Source organism: Lepisma saccharinum (assembly GCF_977018435.1).
Source record: "Lepisma saccharinum chromosome 15 unlocalized genomic scaffold, izLepSacc3.1 SUPER_15_unloc_1, whole genome shotgun sequence".
In the NCBI taxonomy this organism is placed as follows: domain Eukaryota; kingdom Metazoa; phylum Arthropoda; class Insecta; order Zygentoma; family Lepismatidae; genus Lepisma; species Lepisma saccharinum.
In genome coordinates, this window is record NW_028142892.1 from 2579330 (window position 1) to 2597548 (window position 18219).

An 18219-nucleotide genomic window follows, 5' to 3' on the forward strand; every position below is an offset into this window, starting at 1 on the left:
ACTGCTCTTACAGAAGAAAACATTAAACCGTTGCTGTCAGTGAGTGAAGATTGTCGAATAAAGTTAAGAGTACTATCAGAAATACTGAAAATTTCATTGGATGCCACACACACGTTGGTAACAGCAAACTTACACATGGATTCCAGCACCACAATAATGTACGGCAACACATTGCAAATATTGTTTCTTAAGATTTTACGAAAAACAATGTGAAGTGTTTCTCATCCTCCCTAAGTCCAGACGTAGCCACATGCAACTTTTTTCTTTCTTCCCCAATTTGAAGAAACACCTTCGTACGAGGCATTTTTCCATCAACAGAAGCAGTAGTGAAGACTGTTCAGGGGATTCTGAAGGACCTATCAAAAATCGGCTTCCAGCATCTTTCAAGACTGGCCAAAGCACTGGAACAAGTGAATCATATCCAATGGTGACTACTTTGAGAAAAACCATCAAAACAAATTAATGATCATTCTTTATTGAACAGCCCTCATATTAAATGACAGCTGTTCTACTATTAATTTATGAATATATTTCCAAGAAAAATAATGTAAACTGACACTGCACACTTCTCATGCTTCACACAAAAACAGAGAAACATGACACTGAAATGGAAGATGAAGGGAACAACAAGCTCTGCTTACCTTGGCTGCGAGCTCTCTGATGGCAGAATCCCAGTGGTCCAGCTTTCTTTCCAGCAGGTGGTTGATCAGGGGGTACGTGTACTCCTCGTACTGAGCAATGTACGAGCTGCAATCAACAAAGAAAGTGACATCAGAGCAATCTGTTTTTGCATGCACTTTTAAGTTTATCAACTAAATTATCACCCTAAGCAGTTCTCCTCTTGACCTCATAGTGCAGGACAAACAAATCGAACCCAGCCTGAGAATGAAAGCCATTATAGCCATTAACTTCTGGCAGAAGGAGCTTCATATGTTTGTGTGGCCTCTCCAGGTGAGCATGTGATTTCAAACTTCCTGTGATGAAAAAAAAAAAAAGTTGCTCGAGAATTAATTATTGCAATGAGATGAAAACTGCTTAATTATGGTTTTTCAGGTAAAAGCCCTTCTCTGCCTCTACTTCATACTTATCAACTCTTTTCTGCACCTAGAGTGGTTGCAAAGTGGGCGTCTCCCTTTATTTCTGGCACTACAATGGTTATGGTTGAATGCTTGATATGGACATGTATACCTCATACTTTAAGAGTCTGGAACATTGGTAAGAAGACAGTCATTTTAATAGCACAACAGAATTCTGCACCTTGTTCTGGTACATTTTGCATTGCAAGTGTGTCGTTACCTAAATAAGACCTTTCCTGGGTCAGAGGAAATATGAATGCCGGATGGTTGATATTTCGACCAGCGGCACACGGCAGCAATTACAGGGTGGCTACAAACAAGCAAAAATGAAATTCCCTGACTTTTCCAGGTTTTCCAGGACAAAATTTACATTTTTCCCTGACAATTACAAAACTAAACTAAATCGATGTTTTTGTAAATTGAAATAATAAACTCAAACAGATACAAGCATGGATTTGTTAAGCACCAATATTATCTTCAATGAAAATGACTAAATTCCTCTATTCTCTATGATTTGAATTCAAACTGCAAAATAGCGAATTTGGAAAATTATTACAATTCACAAGCTAGGGAAGGATTACGGAATTTTGTCATACACAGTAAGTTTAAAATAAAATACTTGATTATTTTTAAAGTTACGACTAAATGAGATAAGAGTGAATGATTAAGAAATACAATTTGTAATTTATCAGTCTCCTTATACATTCTCGGTATTATATGTTGATATTTCCACTGAAGTTTGGAACCCTCTGCTTGCAAGAACCATGAGTGCATACTCAATTTTCAATGCATAAAGCTACTTTTCTCTCCCCTGTAAAGCAAACAACTTAACTCTTTCATATAAGTGAAACAATTGAATCGAACAAAATAAAGTGTTATATTTCCTTACATTATCAATGGGATTTCTGCTTCAGTACAGTATATCCAAGTGAAGTACTGTGAAATTGACAACATGCAGTTATACCATTAATACTGACGAAAAGGGTGTGTAGGTATTAGAAATTTAAGGCAAGGAATTTATAGAATTGCATTGTATAGGTACCTCATTTAGCTAACCACACATTAAAACACTAGTAATAAAAGCTTCTGAAAGTTCATATACGAGGGGCATCATGAAAAAAGCTCCAATGGTGCCTATACGCAGAACTAGTGGTCGGAGAGTCGGAGAGCGACACACACACATGCAGGCAGGAAGAAGTGCCATTTAGCTGTAATCTGGTACAGTTGCAATGCAGCCGTTTTAGGACAGTTCTAGGTTAAAGATTGCAGCTCTCATACAGTCTCCCACAGACTGCGATGTAGCCTACATTGCACGCTCAGAATTTGGCACAGAGCCACCAGCAATTGTGTGAGGTGTGCAGACCGGATGTCGTGAATGATAGTATCGTCAGACGATGGTGCAGACAATTCAAGGAAGGCCAATCGAATGTGCACAACCCCATACAGCACAACACAGGCCCTTTGCATCACTTCGGGTGAGAGAACTTGAACCACTCCCTGTACAGCCCTGCCCTTTAATGTACCGACTTTCATCTCCTGGTTTAACTGAAGAGGTTTCTGGCAGGGAAAGGATTTCACAGCTACACTGCGGTAGAGATAGTTCCAGTCTTTGTTTGTCAGGCACATATACCATGGGCATACAAAATTTAGTGACATGCCACGACAAATGCCAGAACAACGGTGGTGATTATGCCGAAAATTAAGTTAGGACTCACTGTTACTAATGCAATAAATTACTACTGATATTCTTGTTTTATTTATGCCTAATCGGTAGGGACTTTAATATTTTGTTACTTTTTTTTTAAAAATTGGTGTATTTTCTTATTTTTTACTATACGGTGTTATTTTTCCCAAAATTCACATTTTCATTTTAGCGCATTTTCTGGCAAAAATCTGAAATTATACCTTCACGGTGTTTTTAAACTACTGTTTCAAATTGTAAGTCACATGCCTTACCCCTCTTCGTGAGAGTTTGATATCTTGAAAGTTGTTTTGGGAAAGTTATTTTCCATACCCCTTTTTTTAAATTTTAAGGTAATGATTTTAGATAATGGAATTTTCCCTGTATATACTGACGGGTGCATAATGACCATAAGTGGCGACGCACCAAAAAATTAAAATCAATCAATCTCACGTGACAGATACCGATATATTATAGCACCAAAAATTGGCATTACCTTTTTTTTGACTTGTTAGTGTTAGGTTTATCAAAATTCGCGTTTTTGTTTGAGAACATTTATCTGCGAAATATACCGAAACTTAATACTTCATTGTGCTTTTAAACTATTATTTTAAATTGTAGGTCACATAGTCTACGTATTTTCGTGACAGTTTGATATGTTGGAACAGATTTTTGAGGAAGTAAAAGTAAAGTGCTCCCCTGCACTTTTCCATGAAGGTGTATAGGGGTGTGGAGTTAGGGTCCAGCACTTTCTTGATCACGGCTGAAGGTGGGGGTGATGTGATCAGCACCATGCTCCTGGCTACCTTTATCCCTCAAAGTTTCCTCAAGGTACGAGCTACATATGATGCAGGGTGGGCGCTGGAGCAGTTTGAATAGGTGGAAAACATCCCGGTTCTCCCCCGCAGGGGATCGACCCCGGGTCTCTTGCATAGTAGTCAGACGCCCTAACGACTGATCTCCATTATTACTTGCTCGACAAATGCCGATGGTGCGCACTTAGTTTGATAATTCAAAACATATTTTGTGTGACAAATACGAAGATGTGGCTCCCGTGTGACGGTAGATATGCACTCGATCTCCTGTTAGAACCCTGCCACTTTGTTCTGTGATGCAAATGGTTTTGATAGAAGTTGAAAAAATCGTGGGAAATACATGATTTAATGTGTCTGTCGGAATTATTCCATGTTCGTATAACTCTACAATTTACTCTTGAGTAAAATGTTGGAAAACTTGCATGTTCTATGTACACAAACATGGCCTAGAAAAGACAAGAATGTTGGATTTCATGGAATTTTTCATTTTTTTAGGACATTTCTTTAAAAAAAATCGTTAAAAATGCCAACAATTCGCATTTTATGCCAAATTCGCATTATTTCGATATTTCGAATGGGCGAAAAATGTGTCCAGACATCACTGCACATTCCTAAACATAACTTCACAGCAATTACCATTTTTCACGGTTTTGGCGTTTGCGAAAAATCAATGTCCCTACTAATTGGAAATTACTTTCTGGCCACCCCTCAAATAAATCAGTAGATGGAAAGTGAAAATTTAGCAGGGCTGGCAGAGAAAAGTCAATCCTTGAAGAAAGTGATTTGCTTTTATGACTGAATGAATCGAGTAAATATGATATTAAAATATTTACGTATTTTTATTATTAGTATTTTGTTTCATAATATTGGACATTAACCTTACCCTGTGAGAGATTAATGACCATCTTTCACGAGTTTCAACAGACAGGACAGAGAGTGGCGTTAATTTCAATGCAATACTAGTGTTACAGTAAATTTGAGGTTGGGAGCATGCAGTTGCCAATTTTTATAACGTTCACCAATGCAGTTTATGTTTAACTTTTTCGTGATAGTATTCAATATATATCCCGTTTGGTTGAATTCTTCTTGATATCTAAGAATAGTGCAATGTCACTGTAAACGTATGTTAACTTGTGCGAAACCAGTAATACGTCAGGATGATGAAAGAAGACCTTCGTAAGCACTGCTACATTAAATAAGGTGAAGTGAGCCAGAAGAGTAATAAAATTCCAGCAGCATATTTGCAGTCCATGCAATTTCTGTCGCAAGTTGTAGTGAGATACTTTGTCAGGTGGCGATATTCAACAAAAACCGTATGTATCAATGGAACCTATTTGTTTCCATGTTCCTTTAGTTTGCCCAACAAAATGCCTTACTACGTGACAAGTCCCCTTACAACTCCCATATGGACAAGAAAAAATGATAATTCAATGCATTTACCACGTAATATTTAGAGGCTTAACCTTTACTCCCTCAATGATAGCATATGGTATCATCAGAGTAAGGTCGTACTGGCCTGATGATACCATATGGTATAATGGTGCTGATTACGAAATAAATGTGCTTTTTGGACGTTCATACTCTTATGTTTGGGTGGAAACTCTGACACAGGTGTGGAGCAAGCCTGAGAAATTCATATTGATGGCCAATCTCCCCCTTCTCCCCCCTCGCCACAACATATCCATGCCACATTTCCGAACTGAGTTTCACATTTTGGCTCATTATTCAATTTGTAAAAAACCCAGGAACATGAAATATGTATCCATCTCTTTGGAAACGTCCATTCTTTGAAGAGAATACTAAGATTTGTGGCTTTTCCCTAAAATAGCGGGAGAAGAGGGGACATACTTCAGATTTTTATGTTTTTTTTTTCATTGAAATTCGGTGGTCGCGCACTCAAACCCCCCTTCCTCCGTTCGGCGATCTGAATTGTACACGGTTGCATGCTTTGATGTTTTATCTGTAAAACAAAACTTATCCGAAGTAAATTGCTCCCATGGTGCCCGAGTTATAACAATTTTCATCCAAAAATGCAAATTACATATTTTTCATAAAAAAATAATAATCACATTTTGGCTTATTATTCAACTTGTATAGCACCCAAGAACATGAAACATGTTTCACTCTCTTGAGAAATGTCCATTCTTTGCAACGAATACTAAACTTCGCGCCTTCGTCCCAAATAGCGGGAGAAGAGGGGGCAAACTCCAGATTTTTATAGTTTTTCATTAAAATTTGGGGTCACGACCCCCAAACCTACCCCTTCCTCAGTTCGGCGTTCTGAATTGTACACGGTTGCATGCTATGATGTTTTAGCTGCAAAACAAAACTTATCCAAAGTAGATTGCTCCCATAGTGCCAGAGTTATAACAATTTTCTGAGCAATATGCAAATTACCTATTTTTAGTAAAAAACAGTGTTTCGCATTTTGGCTTATGGCACCCAAGAACATGAAACATGTTTCATTCTCTTTGGAAACGTCCATGCTTTGAAGAGAATACTAAGATTTGTGGCTTTTCCCTAAAATAGCGGGAGAAGAGGGGACATACTTCAGATTTTTATGTTTTTTTTTCATTGAAATTCGGTGGTCGCGCACTCAAACCCCCCTTCCTCCGTTCGGCGATCTGAATTGTACACGGTTGCATGCTTTGATGTTTTATCTGTAAAACAAAACTTATCCGAAGTAAATTGCTCCCATGGTGCCCGAGTTATAACAATTTTCATCCAAAAATGCAAATTACATATTTTTCATAAAAAAATAATAATCACATTTTGGCTTATTATTCAACTTGTATAGCACCCAAGAACATGAAACATGTTTCACTCTCTTGAGAAATGTCCATTCTTTGCAACGAATACTAAACTTCGCGCCTTCGTCCCAAATAGCGGGAGAAGAGGGGGCAAACTCCAGATTTTTATAGTTTTTCATTAAAATTTGGGGTCACGACCCCCAAACCTACCCCTTCCTCAGTTCGGCGTTCTGAATTGTACACGGTTGCATGCTATGATGTTTTAGCTGCAAAACAAAACTTATCCAAAGTAGATTGCTCCCATAGTGCCAGAGTTATAACAATTTTCTGAGCAATATGCAAATTACCTATTTTTAGTAAAAAACAGTGTTTCGCATTTTGGCTTATGGCACCCAAGAACATGAAACATGTTTCATTCTCTTTGGAAACGTCCATGCTTTGAAGAGAATACTAAGATTTGTGGCTTTTCCCTAAAATAGCGGGAGAAGAGGGGACATACTTCAGATTTTTATGTTTTTTTTTCATTGAAATTCGGTGGTCGCGCACTCAAACCCCCCTTCCTCCGTTCGGCGATCTGAATTGTACACGGTTGCATGCTTTGATGTTTTATCTGTAAAACAAAACTTATCCGAAGTAAATTGCTCCCATGGTGCCCGAGTTATAACAATTTTCATCCAAAAATGCAAATTACATATTTTTCATAAAAAAATAATAATCACATTTTGGCTTATTATTCAACTTGTATAGCACCCAAGAACATGAAACATGTTTCACTCTCTTGAGAAATGTCCATTCTTTGCAACGAATACTAAACTTCGCGCCTTCGTCCCAAATAGCGGGAGAAGAGGGGGCAAACTCCAGATTTTTATAGTTTTTCATTAAAATTTGGGGTCACGACCCCCAAACCTACCCCTTCCTCAGTTCGGCGTTCTGAATTGTACACGGTTGCATGCTATGATGTTTTAGCTGCAAAACAAAACTTATCCAAAGTAGATTGCTCCCATAGTGCCAGAGTTATAACAATTTTCTGAGCAATATGCAAATTACCTATTTTTAGTAAAAAACAGTGTTTCGCATTTTGGCTTATGGCACCCAAGAACATGAAACATGTTTCATTCTCTTTGGAAACGTCCATGCTTTGAAGAGAATAGTAAGGTTTGCGCTTTATCCCCAAAATAGCGGGAGAAGAGGGGCAAACTTCAGATTTTTATGTTTTTTTCATTGAAATTCGGGGTCGGTCTCCCCCAAACCCCCTTCCTCGGTCAGGCGTTCTGAATTGTACACGGTTGTATGCTGTGATGTTCTATCTGAAAAACAAAACTTATCTGAAGTAGATTGCTCCCATAGTGCCCGAGTTATAACAATTTACCTCCAAAAATGTAAATTACATATTTTTCATAAAAAAAAATCACATTTTGGTTTATTATTCAACTTGTATGGCACCCAAGAACATGAAACATGTTACGTTCTCTTGAGAAATGTCCATTCTTTGAAAATAATAATAAAGTTCGCGCCCTCTGCCCAAAATAGCGGGGGAAGTAGGGGCAAACTTCAGATTTTTGTTTTTTCTATTGAAATTCGGGGGTCGCGCCCCCCAAACCCCCTTCCTCGGTCCGGCATTCTGAATTGTGCACGGTTGCTTGCTATGATGTTCTAGCTGCAAAACAAAACTTATCCGAAGTAGATTGCTCCCATAGTGCCCAAGTTATAACAATTTTCTCTTCCCGTGCAGAGTTCCATAACATATCTTTAAATAAAAAAAATAAAAAAAGTCAATGAAGACGAAATTCCCTGACATTTCCCTGACTTTTTTTGACACCTCAAATTCCCTGACTTTTCCCGGTTTTCCAGGTTTTCCAGGTCTGTCGCCACCCTGAATTAGCATGCAATTTCTCAAAAACTACACACGGTATTTCAGTTGTTTCTTTTGATTTTTAGTATACATATGAAGGTATGACATACTCGAATTACAAAACAATACATCCATTGTTACTACTTACTTGTTACTTAACAAGCTAAGTTTGAAAAAGTTCTTTTGTTTCCTTTCCTTCTGTTATGCTTTTTACCTCCATATTATTATGGGATATATTTCTAAAAGTGGCTATAACTTGTAAACTACTGCATCTTTTTGAAAAAAATAAATTCTACAAGCAAGAATAAGTTAAAAGCAACATTTTAAGCAATGTTCGAAAATAAAGGATTATGGGGGGACGAGGGGGCAAAGGCCTAATTGTCGAAATTTGTCCCAATCACGTGCTAGCACACGGCAGCGAGTAAAGCTAAATTTCTTGAAAACTATACACTGTATTTCAGTACTGTCTTTTTTGTTAATTTGCTTATGTATAAAAGTATTATATACTGTAATTACAAAACAATACATCCATTGTTACTATTATTGAAAAAACCTTTGTTCTCCCTTTGTTACTACAGGGAGGTTATTTCAGTCGTTCACCCCCAGCGTGACGGCCGTTCCACGGACTCTTCATGCAACAGGTCCCGGCAAATTGCGTTCAGGAAGTCCGTAACAGAAACCGCTTGTTTTGTAATGTTTCCACTTTTCACAATTACAGTTACAATTACAATTGAAATAAGCACGTACCTTGTCGCACGGATGCAGGAAAAGGTGTCCTCCCAAATACAAATATTTCCGGCACCTTATTTCTGACATCTAATCTTAGATTAGACATCGCTGCTTTATCCTCAGTTGACAGAAAGGGAAGACAGCATCCCGGCGCATAAAGCAAACCGAAAGCGTAAAATGATATTTAAAAGTAATAATAATGATGATCACTAACCTCCTGTGTTACGAGAGATGTTGAAAATGACCTCCTTCAACAGCAATACAACACGTTTCTTAGGTTCAAGAGATCCTGTCTCTCGTAATTGCCTGATCACTTTTCTGCAAGAGTTCGTTTTCAAGTAATTATCGTACATAAAAACTATTTGTTCAAGACTATATTTGTTTAGCGGAATAACTAATGAATGAATAACAATTAACACACAATGAAGCACTAGCACACCAACTAGCAACACGCGTACTGATAAAGGCAAACAGAAGTGAACATGAGCTTAGACCCACTACGTCTGGTAGCCGACAGTGTTGCTAACCATTTTTCGGCAATGTCCCTACAGACGTAGTCAAAATGTCCCTACAACTGACCAAATGTCCCTACGCCAAGTAAAGTGACTAAAAAAAAAACACCTCATGAGCATGCAAACAGAAGATAAAATATACACATTTACTTACCAAATCTTTCTGCTCGGTGCTTCCACAATTAATGAAGGAGCGAATTTACAATACAGGACCTCTCCCCGATTTTTTGTAATATTTCGCATACTCACTAATTGAGGCCTCCTAATCACGAATTTGAAGTTAAAATTTGGGGGGTCACGTGTAGAAATTGCAAAATAAGTGACATTGAGTGGTCCGCGATCGGCACGATTGCTTATTATTTACCGGAAGATTTTGTGTTTCCAATACTTAAAAAACGAAATATACATTCCTGATATTACTACGACCCCAAATTTTAACTATGTTTGCCTATCCTAACCTAACCTAACCGTACCTGAATGGTTCGTGGGGCTATCCGTCAATGGTTTGTTGGGCTACCCGTGCATGTTTTTTTCGAGCCCAAATTTCAACTATGTTTGCCTAACCTAACTTAACCTAAACTTACCGAGAATGGTCAGTGGGGCTATTCCTGAATGGTTTTGCGGTAATTGTGATTACGAACCGATAAAAAATATTATTTTCGTAGCACTTTAACGGCAAACGTTCATCATCGAAGACGCCATTTTCGTATCATGCAATTTTATGATTGATGTACTGTTGCCAAATTTACCTGTAATCAAATCAGTTCTTCTACATCGTGATTGTCGCTGTCACATGTAAGCACGTTCTTTGGGCAATATACTGAAATCCATAAGTTTATTAATTAGCCCACAGCCATCCTCCTGCACACTCCACCTAACAATCTGTACAACATTAACAACTTTTTTACTAGTTTTTCTTGTATGTACGCATTGCTTGCATTATAGAATTATTTTCTTGTAGTTTACGGTTATTACAAGCATAAGAAAACAGTTTTTCTTTGTGACGTTTCAGGAGAACACACGCTCCTTTCATCAGACATTTATTTTCATTTTGACTAAAGATACAGTTATAACAATGGTTAGTAATTTTTAAACAAAAAGAATCCGTTATATAATGGACGTTGTCAATGTTACATTGTTGTAATATAGCAACTTAACTGTGAAAAAAAGCAGTCTGTTGTATTTTTATTTGAGATTTTTTAAATTATGAATCCCAAATATCATCAGGTAATTCAAATTCATCATTGTTTTCACACAGTCTCTTGATGTTTTCTGTTACATTAAATTTCAAAGATGGTGGCTTACTCCATTTGTGAAAAAGAAAACTCCATACTGGATCTACATTACCATTTTCATTATTTAATTTATTCCAGTGTTCTTCTGCAATGAACGAAGCTTCCCAGACATTCAACTCTGTGTTTCCCGTTAATCTTTTTAAAACCCTTCTCTTTTTAATCAAATGTTTCTCTTCGATGATATGAGTTGACAAACCTGTTCTTGGGTTTAGATTTATAATGTCCAAATCGTGTTCGTGCCATCTTATTGCCATTTTCCTTGCTGTTTGTCCCACATAATCCTTTGAACATGAACAACTTATATTATATATTCCTATGGTTTCCGCATCTGGTAGAGAGTTTCTCATTTTGAATTCATTAAATGTACATTCCAAACTTCTTGGTGATTTAAAAACAATTTTGAAATCAAAACTTCTGAAAATTTTTGCAATTTTATGTGAGAATCCCTTGTGGAATGGAATGCACACAAATTTCTTTTCAACAGATTTTTCATCTTTGTCTGTATTTCTCTTTTCCTTTAGTTTTCTTGCTACTTGTTTTTTGATTTGGTTTATTCTGTTAGTGTGAAAGCCATTTTCTTTTGCTATATTAAAAAGCCTTTCTTCTTCATTTTTGATATCCTCATTATTAGAACATAGTCTTTGTGCTCTCAGGAAAAAATTTAAAAATATGTTATCCATTGTTATACGCGAATGTTCAAGAAGAACAAGTTACACACAACAACAATGAAAGAAGAGAAGCAGTTAATGTCACTGGTAAAATAGAAACTAAGAACATTGACAACAGATTATTTATAAATCTTACGGATATTGAGGTGCCTGATGAGTATATACAAATTTTTCAATTCGGAATGAAATTTGCAGTTGGTAATGCTTATATACACAAAGAAGATTTTGTGATTTCAATAGAAAAAGCACTGAATTTCTTAGATGATGAGGAGGAAAAGAGAAAATTACGAAGTCTCACACATGATGCTCTTGATGAACGGTTAAGTTTTGAATACAACAGAAGAAATAACAGAGGTCCAAAATACACAGAACGGGAGAAAGAGCATATAAGGTTGGGGAAAAAAGTTCATGGCTTCAAGATCTGGTTGAAAGAAAACAACATTTTCTTAATAAAATCAGACAAGGAAAATAAACCTGTCCTTATCCGAATTAAGGACTATAAAGAAAAAATGGAAGAATGTTTCAAAGTAAACAATTTCACAGAAACCTCTCGAAACCCTATAAATAAAATAATAAATGAGGTAAAGAAAGTAATTGAAAGCAGTATCACGATACCAAGGGAAATGAAGAAAAAACTCATTGTCAAAAATTCAACCCTGCCGATTGCCTTTGGACTACCAAAAACGCACAAACCAGGAACTCCAATACGACCCATCATTGCAACTTTCACACATCCTGCATACAAACTATCCAAATATTTAGTTGAAAGACTTGCTATAATTAAACAACAAACACCATTCAGTGTTAAAAATGCATATGAAGTGAAACCGAAACTAAAAAATATTGTTTGGAATAATGAGTATCGTATTGCAAGTTTTGATGTTGAAAATTTATATCCAAGTGTCCCAATAGAAGGTGCCACAGATGCATTACACAGATGGCTTATTGAGATGAAGGTTAACCCAGTAGAATCATGGGAAATGGTTCGATGGTTTACTGTATGTGCAAATTACAATTACTTTATATTTGATGGCAAAATCTATCAGCAAAGTAATGGTCTATCAATGGGAAACCCAGTATCCGGAATCATCTCCAGCATTTTCCTTCATTACATAGAATCTCCAATTGTTAATGCAATAGGTGCGGATATCAAACTCTACATCAGATATGTAGATGATGTGCTAATTATTGCTAAAAATGATAACACCATCATGGACGTATTTAAATTGTTAAATGAATCACATCGTCGCATAAAATTCACTTGTGAACCCATGAATAACAATGTAATTTCTTTCCTTGATCTGCAAATTAAGACAACTGACTCAACAATTCAAACATCAGTCCATAGAAAAAAATTAGCGGGTGAAAAATACATCCATGCCAATTCAGAACATTCGCGTATAACAATGGATAACATATTTTTAAATTTTTTTCCTGAGAGCACAAAGACTATGTTCTAATAATGAGGATATCAAAAATGAAGAAGAAAGGCTTTTTAATATAGCAAAAGAAAATGGCTTTCACACTAACAGAATAAACCAAATCAAAAAACAAGTAGCAAGAAAACTAAAGGAAAAGAGAAATACAGACAAAGATGAAAAATCTGTTGAAAAGAAATTTGTGTGCATTCCATTCCACAAGGGATTCTCACATAAAATTGCAAAAATTTTCAGAAGTTTTGATTTCAAAATTGTTTTTAAATCACCAAGAAGTTTGGAATGTACATTTAATGAATTCAAAATGAGAAACTCTCTACCAGATGCGGAAACCACAGGAATATATAATATAAGTTGTTCATGTTCAAAGGATTATGTGGGACAAACAGCAAGGAAAATGGCAATAAGATGGCACGAACACGATTTGGACATTATAAATCTAAACCCAAGAACAGGTTTGTCAACTCATATCATCGAAGAGAAACATTTGATTAAAAAGAGAAGGGTTTTAAAAAGATTAACGGGAAACACAGAGTTGAATGTCTGGGAAGCTTCGTTCATTGCAGAAGAACACTGGAATAAATTAAATAATGAAAATGGTAATGTAGATCCAGTATGGAGTTTTCTTTTTCACAAATGGAGTAAGCCACCATCTTTGAAATTTAATGTAACAGAAAACATCAAGAGACTGTGTGAAAACAATGATGAATTTGAATTACCTGATGATATTTGGGATTCATAATTTAAAAAATCTCAAATAAAAATACAACAGACTGCTTTTTTTTCACAGTTAAGTTGCTATATTACAACAATGTAACATTGACAACGTCCATTATATAACGGATTCTTTTTGTTTAAAAATTACTAACCATTGTTATAACTGTATCTTTAGTCAAAATGAAAATAAATGTCTGATGAAAGGAGCGTGTGTTCTCCTGAAACGTCACAAAGAAAAACTGTTTTCTTATGCTTGTAATAACCGTAAACTACAAGAAAATAACTTTTTTACTGTTCTCTTCCGCCATTCTTACACGATCCATGCTCTCCAAGTATGAAATCAACAGTGTGGCAACGCTGTAGACAGCGTAACTAATTTTAATTTGTTCATATCAACAAATATGGCTACCATACTTGTATACGGAGAATCATTGCGAGAATTGAAAAGCTTATTTTACAACTTCTACACGTTAATGAACATTTTTTCCCCCTCACCCCAACATGTTAACTTGAGATAAATAATCACGAATAATTATTTCGTGAGTATAAGACGTAGCATAGAAATTACAGAAGGGTCCGGTATTGTAAATTCTTGCCTTAATGAATAATAGGGGTGTGCTGGACAGAATTTTTTGGGTCGGGACGGGATCGGGACGGTAATTTTTTTAAATCCCGACATTCGGGACTGAAAAATTTGCAATTTCCCGACCAAGTCGGAAAATTTTCTGGACGGGAAATGTTCGAAATTTCCCGAAGCACTGGAAATCTCGAATTTTACAAGTCATTTTCACTTTAAGTGATTGTTTTTGCATTTCTAGAATAAAAACTTACAACTTTCGATAAGTTCCAGAAACTTACAAGGCAGAAAACGTTGAGAATTAACGACTTTTTAAAGTAAAGAATCCAGCACACCCCTAATGAATAACGTTGAGTCGTTTACTGTTGATTATGTTATTTGAAGTCATACATGCTGCTGCTGTGAAGAGATAGATGTTGGTTGGTGATGCTGTATTTCCTGCATTCTTTAACAATTTTGGTCCCATTTTATTTCCCTTTTTTGTTTTTGTATCACTTAACATTGAAAATATTCTTTCCGTTTCCGCGTTAGAATGCGGCAATGTTAGCACTATTTTCGCGAGAGTGGAAATGTTTTCAAAAAGGAACTTGCCTTGAAAGTTTTTGGTAACCGATAACATGTTCCAAAATTCTGATGGAGATCTGTTAGTTAGTTCTTTTTTCTCCTCCTCGCTAAAGTATCCAGATAAACTAATTCATAAAATGTAATTTACCAAGATTGAAAAAAGTACCTACGTTTTCCCTCAATTGGCAAAATCTGTCCCTACGTTCCTACGCGGGCGAAATTTAGTGAAAAGTCCCTATGCGTAGGGACATGTCCCTACGGTTGGCATCACTGCCGACACGTGCAGTATGAAGCCCCCTCTCGCGGCTGACAACTCACCCAACCCCCGATAAGCTGCAGGCGCTGTCGCGACAACTGAGAATAAAGTAGCGATGACTAATCTAAGATTAGATGTCAGAAATAAGGTGCCAGAAATATTTGTATTTGGGAGGACACCTTTTCCTGCATCCGTGCGACAAGGTACGTGCTTATTTCAATTGTAATTGTAACTGTAATTGTGAAAAGTGGAAACATTACAAAACAAGCGGTTTCTGTTACGGACTTCCTGAACGCAATTTGCCGGGACCTGTTGTATGAAGAGTCCGCGGAACGGCCGTCACTCTGGCGGTGAACGACTGAAATAACCTCCCTGTACAAGATAAAAAGCTATAACTGCTAAACTACTGCATGTTTTTGAACAATTTAAATGCTAAATGTAAGAATGAGTAAAATAAATATTTTAAGTAGCATCCGAAAATTAAGGGTCCACAGGGGGAAGCTAGGACAAGGGCCCAAAGTTCGAAATTTTTGAAACCGTGAAATTTCAGTTTTTTTTAAAGTTGCGGCACGTAGTACATTACATATCCTCATAGAGTGGTCTTATGTCATTTTAGAAGCGAAATTCCGGACATTGTCCTGAAGCTGGCAACACTGCTGCTTTATATAAGATTATTATTTCTTTACCCAAGAAATATCAATCTGGTTTCAACGAAACTTTGCATGGTTATAGGAATGTACCATCACCATCACTAACTACATCCTACATTCTTTTCATTCATTTTGGTATATTGAAGGGGTACAAGGACATGCCGTATGCCAACTTTTTTTAAAAAATTCGTTCAACACTAATTATTGGGAGGCACAATGTATACATTTTACCTCTGCTAAAAGACTTGTCCTTAAGAAAGAAAACAAAACAAATTTCATCTGTATGCGACAATTAGTTCTTTCGTTACGATTTTTTTTTGTACTTCGCAGCAAGTTTGTAAAGCGCGAGCTTGAAAATGTGCCGGCGTGAACGGGAATACAGGCACAAGAGACGTGAACATATTTTACCTTCCATAAATAATAATAATATCCTCAATATGTACCGTAGGCGGCTACTGCATACATATTGCCTTATACATAAAATTATTACATCTGGCAAGCCGTCGTATCTGGCAGACATGTTGATCCCTCGCACCAGTATTCACAGCCACCATACAAGAAATAATTTCAAATTTAACCTTCCACTCTGCAACACACAGGCATATCAGTTGTCGTTTTCATATTTTGCTGCAAAAATATGGAGTGCCCTACCTAAGACCATGTCGAGCATATCTAAAATAGAATCTTTCCGAAATGAAGTCAAGAATTTTCTTTTGGCAGAGCAGAGATTGTGTTCCAATTCTATGATGTAACTTGTATGTTTATGTTATGTATTTTGTCTACATGTTATTATTTTCACTTTTTTTCATTCATTTTATTTTATTTTTATGTAGTTGTCTTTTCACAATTTTTGTATCATTTTATTCATACAATTATTACTATTATTTTATCAATAGATTTTGTAACTAAATCATACAGTTTAGTGCACACTGTATTAATACTGTAATAACGTATGTATAAGAAATGTAAATTTAAATGTAATCGATGACACGGGTTAGGTGGCAGAACAGCCTCAGGCTGAACCTCGCCCACGTAAATAAAGAATTTGAATTTGAATTTGAGAGGTTAACCTAAATTCCTAGAAGTTCTGACCTCATCTCGGGGGGTTCATCGATGACAGAGTCTAAAATAACTACTATCATACAACACAAGAGTTCCGAGTAGCTGTGAAAGATGCCTTCACGTACGTGATCCCATATTAATCTCTGTAAAACATCTGCCAGAACATCATGTAGAATTCAGTTGTGTTATTAAAATGACAGTCTCCATACCAATTTTCTGGACTCTTAAACCATCAGGTATACGTCCATATCAAGCATTCAACCATAACTATCGTGGTGTTGAAAATAAAGGGAGGATACACCCACTTTGTGAAAACTCTGTAGCTATTCTACAGGGTGGACCAAAAGTCAGGTGACAGCATTGTCATAGGAAAGACTGGTGTGTTGGAGGTCCACTTTGGCTACATATGATGTTTGGGGGGAGGGGCAAACCCAAGGACACATGTGACAACCCCGGGCGCCATCTTGGAATCCGCCATCTTGAACGCAACTTAGGTTTCTTAAATGGAACCATAGGCATGTGGCATATCATTTCCAATTGTTTTTTGGTCAGGAGTTCAATGCCACAAACCGTTCGTCCTATCGTGACCCTTTTCTTAATTATTTTGTAATTAAAATAAAGATTTTACTTACAGAACACACAGAGTGTGTGGAAATGAATGGCATGTTATTGTATTTTTTATATTGCTTTTGTGAATTATACTGCTAATTACAATAAAAATGAAAAACTTGGAAAAATACTTATGTAAAAACAAAAAAAAAATGAAGAGAAAAGAAGATAATTATCTTTTTCTTCCTTCACTCCATGTGTAAAAATGTAATACAACAGCCCTCAATTGTCATGTTTAACAAATACAGCCTTTATAGTCTGCAGCCAGTAGTTGCAGAAAAGATAAACAAGACCATTGTTGAGACATTGAAATCTGAAGTCAAACTTTCACATTGGTTTTGATAACAAAAAGGCAGATCTCAATAAGCTCCCTCGATTTATGGCCAAAGTAGAAGTAGAGGGGCTATGCATTGTAACAAAAGAAAGAAAGAAAGAAAGAAAAAGAGAGAGAGAGAGAGAGAGAGAGAGAGAGAGAGAGAGAGAGAGAGAAGAGAGAGAGAGAGAGAGAGAGAGAGAGAGAGAGAGAGAGAGAGAGAGAGAGAGAGAGAGAGAGAGAGAGAGAGAGAGAGAGAGAGAGAGAGAGAGAGAGAGAGAGAGAGAGAGAGAGAGAGAGAGAGAGAGAGAGAGAGAGAGAGAGAGAGAGAGAGAGAGAGAGAGAGAGAGAGGAGAGAGAGAGAGAGAGAGAAGAGAGAGAGAGAGAGAGAGAGAGAGAGAGAGAGAGAGAGAGAGAGAGAGAGAGAGAGAGAGAGAGAGAGAGAGAGAGAGAGAGAGAGAGAGAGAGAGAGAGAGAGAGAGAGAGAGAGAGAGAGAGAGAGAGAGAGAGAGAGAGAGAGAGAGAGAGAGAGAGAGAGAGAGAGAGAGAGAGAGAAGAGAGAGAGAGAGAGAGAGAGAGAATGTAATGATTGATTTGTTTTTTTATATTTTCCTTTCAGTCACATTTGGCTAATTGTGAAGGTGAGGATGAGTGATG

General features: G+C 36.7%; 1 protein-coding gene across 1 annotated transcript in view; it reads right to left on the reverse strand.

The window, feature by feature from the left end:
• The window catches only part of Tbcd (tubulin folding cofactor D), a 122315-nt gene that overhangs the window by 39399 nt on the left and 64697 nt on the right, over positions 1 to 18219 (reverse strand). Inside the window, exon 9 of the mRNA XM_083115794.1 lies at positions 642 to 747. Coding sequence (XP_082971920.1) covers positions 642 to 747 — 106 coding nt within the window. The remainder of the gene's footprint in view (positions 1 to 641; positions 748 to 18219) is intronic.